The sequence below is a fragment of the Lygodium microphyllum genome, chromosome 15, assembly GCF_053477565.2.
Source record: "Lygodium microphyllum isolate KBCC chromosome 15, Lygodium_microphyllum_v1.1.10, whole genome shotgun sequence".
Lineage (NCBI taxonomy): Eukaryota > Viridiplantae > Streptophyta > Polypodiopsida > Schizaeales > Lygodiaceae > Lygodium > Lygodium microphyllum.
The window spans coordinates 138,860,522-138,871,405 of record NC_141149.1 but is presented as its reverse complement, the minus strand read 5'-3'; the positions used below and the strand labels follow the sequence as shown (position 1 = coordinate 138,871,405).

The 10,884-nt window shown below is 41.5% G+C and overlaps 1 protein-coding gene across 1 annotated transcript; it reads right to left on the bottom strand.

The window, feature by feature from the left end:
• Positions 1 to 5,358: 5,358 nt before the first annotated feature.
• On the bottom strand, positions 5,359 to 10,012 carry LOC148025133 (uncharacterized). Its single transcript, XM_087693811.1, has 4 exons — positions 7,556 to 10,012; positions 5,870 to 6,856; positions 5,604 to 5,753; positions 5,359 to 5,508 (listed from the first exon to the last, which is right to left on the bottom strand). Exons 2-4 carry the CDS (start codon positions 6,731 to 6,733, stop codon positions 5,416 to 5,418), a joined length of 1,107 nt encoding a protein of 368 aa, XP_087549937.1. The 5' UTR covers positions 6,734 to 6,856; positions 7,556 to 10,012; the 3' UTR covers positions 5,359 to 5,415.
• Between the last annotated feature and the right edge of the window lie 872 nt (positions 10,013 to 10,884).

The following is a 10,884-nucleotide window of genomic DNA, read 5'->3' as shown; positions in this document are numbered from 1 at the left end:
TTTGTCCTCTCGTATTTGTCACTACAAGATACAGGCCTTGTACCGATGTTCAAAGCGATGAAAATGTTCATAAAGAAATTTACCCCCGTATTAGTGACGCTATAAAACATCGGTATTAGTGACGCCATAAAACAGTTGCTATCAGCATCGTTATCAGTGTCGATATTTGAACAACGCTTTGCGACCCAGATTGTAACGCTAATAGCGACGCGTACAGTAAATTTTTCATGCTAATAGCCACGGTAATAGTGGAAAAAAAATTTGTGGTAGGGCTGCTTTATTTGGGCCATATAAAAGAGTTTCAATAATGTGTACAATGCTTGTGTAAATGAAGGCAAAGTGTACTTGAATCATAACATTGATACATGAAATAAATACATGATTGTGTAATGAAAGTGACGGTATAATCATGGCAATATACTACTGCTACATAGAAAGTACCTACACAAATCATGTGACCAAAAAAGAAGAGTATGTGAGCTCCACGGATCCAAGGGCGAGCTATAGATCCTTGCCATTCGAAACCTCGTCCCGCTGCAAAGAAGCATCGAACAGACTTTGCAAAAAAAGAAACAACTACACATCAATCCACCATACAATAATGCATTCTAATTAAACATGGTAACTACAGACAAGAAAGATGAGTGACTTATAGGGCCGCCGCATCCATACAATCGGTCGATCAATGCAGTGAGACTGTGCCTCTCTGCATATCAAGTCTCAAGGCCAGTGGGACCGCGATTTTTAATGGAGTGCTGTAAAGAAAACAAAATACAACTGTTAGAAACATGATTGTCAGTACAAAGGATATTGCAAAAAAATAAGCAAGCAAATTAAAAGAAAAACTTACAAAGTCCTCCAGATATGTCATGTGGTCGCCACTCCCAAGATAATGGACCACTCCGGTCTCTAGTCGTGCCCTCGCCGCCTTGCGCTGCTGTCTTCAACGTCTTGGAGAATCTATAGCCTCCTCCCTGAGTCAGTACCAGTCGTCCACATCTAGCCACTCGGGCTTTGAAGTCCCACTCTTAAGTGCCTTACATGTGTCCGATCGTCTGTGTGACATGTACGTACGCATGCACTCCATCATCTAGCCTGTGGAAAACCTATATACTATGGTGGCAGGTACCAGAAACTCCTCATGCAAGGATGCTACTATGTAGTCCTTGCTCTCCTCCGATATGTTCTTCCAATGATTTAAGACGTTGTGCCGAAAAACTTGTTGGCACAACTTTCTCATACAAGCCATCACCCTCCTCCGCTCATCATTCATGATGATGGCTATTGTCCTATCATCCACAAGATATCCATACCCCTCTGGGGTATGCCTCAGATGTGTCCTCTCCCACCTACGACCATGCTCCTAGGCATATCCAAGGGACCCCTATACATCTGGTGTAGCTACGGGGGTAGTATCTCTCGAAGTAGCATCCATAGGGATGCCACTTGTGGACGATTGAGTAAAAACTAGAGTGACCGGAGTAGACATCCCCACAGGTGTGACAAATCCCATAGGTGACACAACTCTAGCAAAACGATGAGACGGAGACACTACGTTGGTACCTCGATAAGAATCACCTGAGCCATGCTGTCTCGAACCACCTGAGCCACGCTCTCTCGAACCGCCACGAGAGGGAGGAGTAGCACCTATATCTCGAGCCGACTACGGGCTCACTACATCCATGTCTCCGCAGCATCCCCCAAAACCACTCCCTCTGTTTGGCCCAATTTGGATCATCGACCTCGTCTATTGGAAATTGAAACATCAGAGCACACCGAAGTAGATCTAACAAAACGGCTTGATGGTGTCTGAGACAGCTCCTAGTCCACTATATCTTTGAATCGAGCCATCTGATTTGGAGACATATGCATGAAGATCTCCTATAGCTCCTCATTGCTCATCCCTTGACTCATCATGCTGGTCTAAATATCCACTAAAGGTCATTTGCATAGATAAAAATTGATGTTAGCATAATCAATATAAATCATACAAAGAACGGTAATATAAATATTTAAAAAATGACATTACTTAAAATGTATATCCGAATTGAGTAGGTGGATGCTCCAAGTATGAAGTACCCTATTGTCCCATATTAATCTCCTGATACAACTCCGCATACACTGGAATGTTGATAGACATGTCAACACAAAAGGATGAGTTCACCTCGTTCTCAAAGAATTTTTAGACTTCTGTATTTTCATCATTGTTACCCGATTCTGGCTTCTCTACATGCTCTAAGCTTTCTGTGGTCTCCACCCCTTGCAATATCGACCCCTATATTTGCATATTGTCCTCATCTACGCTCAGAACATCGCTTTGATCATATACTCTCGCACTTCAGGGAGCTGAAGGTATAACATACGACCATCGAGGTTGTCGAGGGTTTTGATAGAAAATTACATGTTCAAAATCACGTACAAGAGAGATTTAACTTTTGTGATATGTACCATGTTATAATAAAATTAAAAAAAACATGAGTTGATGCATCTGTTTACAATGGGCCGGCAACACAAATGTGTCACACAAATCCGTCCATATTTTTTCAGAATCTATTTCAAGAAATCTAGATGGACCTCGTCGAACTGTTGCTCCAGTTCCTTCAAGTATCACTTTGAACCACTGCACATCAAATAGAATCATGGAGAAGCTACGATAATCTAGCGTGATAATACTTTGCAAGTTTTCAAAATACTTCATCTCATCTATAACCATGTTTGGATCCGTTGTTGGTCGTTAGCTCTCTTGCTTGAACTTTGCCATGATACCACAATTTGTTGTGGAGCGCATTTTGTGGATACGCTCCACGCAGAAACACCGTTCGCGCGACCACGCCACACTATATATTTTGTACTGTACATTGAAACACTCAAATAGTTGTCTCATATCAAATATAGATACGACAAACCCTAAACATGTCATCACCTTTGGACTACATCCCCTCGAGAATTCCCACTCCTCGATTGAGACCTCCGCCTCTTCAGAAGATGCTGCAGTCAAAGCTCCATGCAACCATCGCGTTGACATAAACCGCGCCATCTCCTCCATACCCTTGGGATATCGAATTGGTCAATGGTGCGTACTACATTGAAATTCAGATTGCACTTCTTCCTGATCTTTCCTAGCTTGCTCGTACATAGCAAGCCACGTCTCCATGGAGGCATGGTGCAACATACAAAAGTGATTCACTTTCTCCTCCATTGCAACATCCATTCTTTTTTCTATCCCATTTCCAACCACCACATCTCTGGTCAGTCTATCATCGTCCTTCAGCGACCATAGCATACTATTGTCTGAATCCACCGTTGGTAGCCATTGTGAAATATGCACTAACGTCTCAGACACCAACCAACCTTCAACCATGCTACCTTCTAGCCGAGCCGAAGATTCCTTGGTTCTTGAAAAAAGCCTAGAAAGGTAGAGTCAATGTGGATCCATGTGCGTGAATCCACTGATATTCATTGAACTCCATCAGTGGATCTATTTTGTGTATGCCACGTTGTCAAGCTCGCCATGCCGAACGTACGAAACATGTGGTTTATGCTGGGGATAAGCGAAAAGTGTCTAAGAACTTTTTGAGGGATGGTTTTTCCTTGCAAGTCCTGTCGATACATGTGAGTACCACACTTTGGACATGTTTTCATAGTCTCGTGTTCTCCTCAAAACAGTATGCAATCATTGATACATACATGGATGCTGTTGTAGTCCATGCCAAGCTTTCGTAAAACATGTCGTGCAGCACGAGACTCATGCATGATATTTGTAAGTGGTAATATATGATACTTCAATAACTTGAAAAAAAATCATAAAACACCTTGAAAAAGAACAAATGTTTTTTATGATAGTACCGAAAAGAAATCAATGTAGTCTACGTACAAGGTACTTAAACAACTTGATCACACTCGCATGGCTCCACCTGTATTTTTCTTGCACACTTAGGAGTGCAAGCAGTGTCTCTAGGCGAGATACTCGGTACCCATCATATAATGGTATGGATGATTTCTCTCTAAGCGGATCAGATGTTTCAACATCCATGGACATCCATGCATCGATCATTGCCTCCATCTCAGGCTCCAAGATTGTAGGAAAGTCTAGAAGGTTGCCTGTCTCCTCTGGTATTGACAGTATAGATTGGGTAGTACCTTCCAAGTAGTGGATTGGCTCAGGCACTCCGTCCATTGCACGCCCACGAACTCTTCTAACTAGCAGCAAAGGGTGCACTCCTCCTTGGGATGAGACGTCACCTCCTTGGATAGAAAATTTGACAGCCACACCCAATGTTTTTGTATATGATATTCAATTAGTTTGCGAATACAATGCATGATTGATATACACTTTTCTTACCGTTTTTTCAAAATCTGAGATCACCTGATCAATGATATTTGATTGAAACTCGTCGAAGCGTTGTACGTGTTCTATAGAAAATCAACGTTTTCGTCTAATTGCCAGCTTACATTGAGGGCAAGGACATGGGACACGCTGATTAAGATACGCCTCGCGATCTTGAAAATCACAATCTTCATCATTTTCCATTTGGTTTATGTTACGATAAACAATTTATTTTTGTTATCATTATTTTTTTCTTTCTTAAATTGTTTGAGAAAGGATTTTTTTCACTTGTAACTCAACAAAATTAATGTATGTAAAGTCTCCACCCACCCACAAATTAACGTATGTTGGAGTGTTTTCCGTCTCATGGTATTGCACCGGACCTCACCAACACTATAACAAAAAGGCCTCATAGATGCACATTTAGACGCGATACAAAAAGGCCTCATAGATGCACATTTAGACGCGATTTTTGAATATAGAGAAAAAATTACGAGCGCGTCTATCCACCCGTCTATTTGCGTGTCTACTGTTTCGCATCTATAATTGCATGTATTAATGAATTTACAGGCACAAATAGACGCGCAATAGACGCACATATACACGCGCATATAGACATGCTAGTAGACCCGCTTTTACAAGCACTGATAGACGCGAATGGAAAACAAAAAATGTCCTTTAAAAAAAAGATATTTAATTTCTTTTTTAGATTTGAATTATGAAGCGCGTGTATAAGCGCGTGTAGTCTGCATTATAGACGTGCGAATAAACACGAATTATCTGCAATTTAGACGCGCTGATAGACGCGCAAAACAGAACTTGAAAAAAAAACCAGAGAGCATGTGGTTGCAACTCTCTGGTTTTTTTTTTCCCCCTCCCATACATCAGATTGTATATTTGGGAAAATGACAATGTATCTTACGGGCACGAGAATTGAAAATAAAAGTCCATGTATTCATTATATATCAAAGCATTTACAAGGGAAGTTTAAGTACTTGCGACCTAAAGCGTGGCCGCAAGCAGTAGGCTCAAAGAGATATCATACATATACAAGAAAAGAAGGCCTCATGAGGAGGTATGGTGCTCCTCTACGAATCTGAAGAGGAAACATCCTCGCTAGTACCACCATGGCTACTAGCGTCGCTATCCCCCTCCTCGCTATGCTCCACATCCGGGTTCGCCTACACACACAAAAGATCAGGGTTGCTTACATAGACAAGGTGGAGAAAAAGTTATAATTAGTTATACTTTTAATAGGAAAGTAAGAAAAACATACCTCCTCTGGCTGTCGAATCCTCATGGCCCGGTTGTATTGGTCCTCAGTGATGAGACCCTCCTCATAAAAGTGAAGCCATGTCGCTGCGCGGTTATGGCCTCGATGGTAACCTACCTCTCTAGGAGTAGGTGTCCTACCAACGATGGTAGTCTGCAAAACATTTAGAGATATACAAACAATTATGAGTCACAATATATTAGAGTAAAATATATAAAGAATTGAAAGAAATATAAATTAAAAAAAACTAAAAATCAAAATATACTTACAAACTCTGCCTCCCACGACTCTCTGCCGCCCGATCTATAATGCGACGATCCCATTGTTTCCATTTGGATTCGTCGCGCCTCTGTGTATTGGCGACTCTTCACTTTCTCAACTGCTTTCTTCTTGGCTTTCTTCCACTCTACGCGGTGGCACATAGGTGGTTGGCCATAGGCTCCACGCCCCTCCTCCAGCCTCCGCAGTGAGTCTCTGGCTCGTGTCATGAGGTGGGATCTTTTGTTGTGAAGCGTATCCCTCACTTTTGTACGTCCCCAATCATTCGAGAATCGCTGACCCTCAGGATTTGGGTACCTCCTATGGATTGCCCTCAACACCTCCTGCCACAAGCCGCTTTTTTGATTTTTGAAGGCAATGAAACAATCTTTATACGTCGCATGCACGACGCTCCTCATGTACGCCATTACATCCCTTCCCTCATCATCATGAAAGATGCCACCAGCATCTGTAACTCTATAGTACTGGCATACAATCTCCTCTACGTGATCTACTGGTGAGGGTGATCGCTCGCCACCTCTTAGGTAACCCCCACACAACCCTCGTCCTCCCCCTCGACTCTCCCTCCTCCCTCTCTGTCGACTGTCCTCTACCTCGTTGGACGCACGAACTTCTGTAGATGCACGTGCAGTAGATGCTTGTGCTTCAGCCGATACACGTGGAGCACGTGGAGTACCTACAAATGGAGTACCTGCATATGGAGTACCTGTATATGGAATACCTGTATGTGGAGTACCTGCATGTGAAGTCTGGGAAGTAGTGCCAGGCAAAGATGCCAGAGGCGTCCCAGATATGACACTGAACACCTCGTCCACTGTGGGAGAGCGGCCAAGCTGTTTGGTCATCTCTCCCATGAAGTCTTCCCTACTAGGAAAACCTCCAAAAAATGTATTGACCCCCTGCCAAAGGAGGCCAATTTATCATTCATGCGATCCACATCTGGGTCGGTCATTGCTAGATGAACCAAGATACGACATCTGTAAAAAAAAATACACAGGAAAAAGACAAATTTATTTGCATACAAAAAATCATATATTACCTACATTTTCAAAGAGCTTTCTTTAGACATTGAGCATAACACTTAAGTGCTAATGCTTCTTTTAAACAAGAAAACTGATAAACACAAACATGGGATTGGTCACATTCATCATTGCAAAAATATATTGTTTACTATCAGAACTGGGAGACCTGGCGCGTGTATCCCCGCGTCTACATTGCAGGTTAGACGCGCTCTCAGACGCGCTCCAGAGTGAACCTTTTGTCCAGTGCATCTATCTGCGCATCTAACATGTAGCACAGACGCGCTGCCAGACCCGCATCCCAGGTCAGTGCGCGTGTATAATCGTGTGTAGACTGTAGGTCAACCTTCTGTGCAGCGCGTATATCATCGGTGTACACTGCAGAGCACACGCGCCAGCACACGCACTCTAAGATGCGCCCTCAGACGCTTTGAGAGGAAACATTTTTTCGTGTCTATGTCTGCGTCTACACTGAGATGTAGACGCGCTATCAGACGTGCCCGGTCGGCCGATTTTAGGCCGACGACCGCCATTAATGATTTACAAAATGCAATACATAATGGAATCACAAATCCTAAATAAACAGAAAGAGCAGAGAGAGGAAGAGAGAAACAGAGAGAGAGAGAGAGAGAGAGAGAGAGAGAGAGAGAGACTCACCTTGGGTGTTTGGTGTGGCGGGTGGTGGCGCTTCTTCCTTCTTCTTCTTCCTCTCCTTGGTAAGTTACCCTCCCTTGATGCTTGCTTGCTGCTTTGTCTTGTTCTCCTCTTTCTTGTTCTCTCTTTCTTCCTCTCCTTGGCTTTCATTTATCCCTTCTTGTGTGTTTGAAATGAAAGAAGAGGTGAGTCATGAGGAGGTGAGGCATGAAGAGACTAGGTGAGGCATGAAGAGACTGCATGTCGGCTAAACTCAAGCTTCAGAATTGCAAAAAACACAAAAAAGGAAAGGCGCAGTTTGAAAAGAAATTATTTAAGTATGGTTTGAATTTTGACGTGTGCGTCTATTTTTGCGTGTATATGTGCTTCTATTGTTCAGATAGACACGAATATAGATACGAATACAGACGCATAGCTAAACGCGGATATAGACGCGCATTTGGGATTTATCATAATTTTTTGTTTTTAAGATAAGTTTTGATAGTGAATTCTTATCATAAGTTTTAATGTATTTACGATGATTTTTGTGTATTTAAAATTAAGATCTTATGTAAACATATGAATGACAAATATTTTGATGTTATCATGAATTAGGTTTAATCATGTCGACGTCGTCATCACCTAGTGCGGTGCAAGCTGGTGAGTCAATGAGCACATCCTCAAGTGAGGATGAAATATTGCGTCTTCATAATCAAGATGCATGGCTATGATGAAAAATTAAATGCATGTGTGATCGTTGTCAAGGGTGTATTTTTCGAGCATGTCGAATTGCAATGTCACACCTCAGCTTGTATGGAGAATGGGACCGAGAAAATTCACCGGTATTCATTGTTTTTTTTTTACCACTAAGATTGCATGTCTATGTTACGGGAATTATATATCAACATACATGAAACATCCCTTTTGTGGTTGAGTAGGATGCGGTGCCACATCCTCAGATGCTCCCTCCCGGGCATTGAGAGGCTGCAAAACGTCGACGCGAGGAGGTAGAGACTTCAAGAAGAGTAGAGACTGACGACCGTGATAGTAGCCCTCATGAAATGCCCCATCAAGTCGTAGAGGATGAGATTTTGGACAACATGGTACACCATCTATTTTCGCAACCGGTTCAGGGAGAAGGTCACTCTACGAAGCCAAATGATCCACTATATGTAGCATCATCTACTCCATTGTATAAAGGTTGTACGTACTCCGTTCTTCGTGCATCCCTCGAGATACTTAACTTGCAAAAACAATTTATGGATGGAGTAATGTCAGTTTGGATGCGTTATTGAAGTAGGTATCAATTCAGTTTAGCTTATATATGAATCATAATATTAATTGTTAATTCTATTTTAAAATCAGACAAAAATATATGTTGGTGGTTTTTTAACTCACTTTTAAAAATATATGTAGGTTATTATCACAAATGCTTCCAAAAGGAAACAAATTGCCAACTAAGAGAGAGCAAGCAAGACATTACTTGACATCTTTGGGAGGCCTCGATTATGTCAAGATCCATGTATGTGTCAATGATTGTGTCTTATTTCGTGGGATTCATGAGTTCGCACGAGAGTGTCCTGTTTGTGGCGAATCAAGATACGAAGTGGAGATGAAGTCAATGGATGTGCCTCGTAAGGTTTTGCGACATTTTCCGATTGTTCCACGTATAAAACTTATGTTCAAGTGTAAGTCTATTGGAAAGCTCATATCATGGCATGCTAGCCATCGTTCAAGTGATGGAAAATGGAGGATCTCTGCAGACACACCCGCATGGCAACATATAGATAATTTGTGGCTCGTTTTCAAAGAAGAGCCAAGAAATTTGAGATTTGGTTTAGGTATGGATGGAATCAATCCATTTGGCATCAAAAGCACATCATACAGTGTATGGCCAGTGGTATTGGTGAACTATAATATTCCTCCATCCATGGCAATTAAAAAGGGACATGTGATGTTGTCCCTTCTGATTCTTGGAAAGCACAAGGTAAAAAACATGGACATTTACTTAGAGCCTTTGATTGAAAAGTTAGAAATGTTATGGAAAGGTATTGAGGTGCAAGATACAAGTGCATCTGCATCCTCTAGAGATTTCATATTGAAGGCCATGTTGTTGTGGACCATGCACGACTTTTCAGGATACGGAGAGTGTTCAGGTACATGTATATAACTCTATATTTGAAATTCAAGACTTGAATCAATTGCATTTTATTAATTCACTTATTTTTTCAGGTTTAACTACGTCAGGATATCATGCATGTCCTATTTGCGGTCCCTCTCTAGTTTCCTCTAGGTCGGCACGTTTAAAGAAGGTTATCTACGACAATCATCATCGATTTCTTCCTATTGACCATCCAAATATGTTCTCCCTACTAATGGAATGACTCCACAATCTCTAACCATTCAAGATTGGAAGGAGAGATGGATTAATGCCGACAGCCACCCTCCACTCGGCATGAGTCGGTAAGAAGTGCATTTCTCTCGATTGACTTTAAAGTATTTAGCATGATGAATTGTTTACATAATATATTGTTTGTTTGTTAGGTTCTCTATATTTTTTCGTCTTCCGTACTGGACTGAACTCAAGATCAATCACCTGTTGGACCCCATGCACATATTAAAAAATGTTGTATCTACATTATGGGATCACTTGATAGGGGCTCGTGATTCAGTTAATGTAAGGGAGGATTTACGTAACATTGGCCGCATGAGACGAGCCTAGCCACGCATTGGACCCAGAGGAAAGATTGAGCTACCCCATGCACCTTGGATGTTGTCAAAGAACGAGGAAAAAATAGTGAAGGAACAAATATATAGCTTTCGAACACCCACAGGATGTATGAGATGTCTTAAGGGAGCCTTCATAAAGAAAAAGAAAAGAGGTGTGGAGCAACTATCTGATTTGAAGTTCCACGATTGGCACAAAATGATTCAAGTAAGGGTATCTCTAACCATGAATATAGTAATTAGTGGAGTAACTATGTGTAAACTTTGGGGTATGATGACTTTTTCCTCAACTAATCATTTGATCTATGAATATTGTTTACATTTAGTTCGTACTTCCTACTAGCATATCCCATTGTGCCTCCAAAGGTATACGTGATATCATTTACAAGATGGGAGAGCTTGTGAGGTGTGTATACATTGTATTTTTTCATTATATATCTTTGAATTTCTACACAAAAATAAACAATTCTCAAATACATCTTGACAGATACGTGAGCTCGAAGGAAATTGATCCAAACACATTGCAAGATGCTCAAGTATTATCTGTTGAGGTGGTTTGTTTGGTGGAGGAAAATTTTCCTCGATCCATTTTGACTACTCAATTACATTTACTCGTACATTTGATT

Excerpts from the sequence above, each read along its gene's own strand:
- LOC148025133 (XM_087693811.1), bottom strand. The coding sequence starts at position 6,733 with ATGGGAGAGATGACCAAACAGCTTGGCCGCTCTCCCACAGTGGACGAG. Across the intron at positions 5,754-5,869 it reads AGTCGTGGGAGGCAGAGTTT|ACTACCATCGTTGGTAGGAC; the intron begins GTAAGTATATTT and ends AATGTTTTGCAG. Across the intron at positions 5,509-5,603 it reads GGATTCGACAGCCAGAGGAG|GCGAACCCGGATGTGGAGCA; the intron begins GTATGTTTTTCT and ends TTGTGTGTGTAG.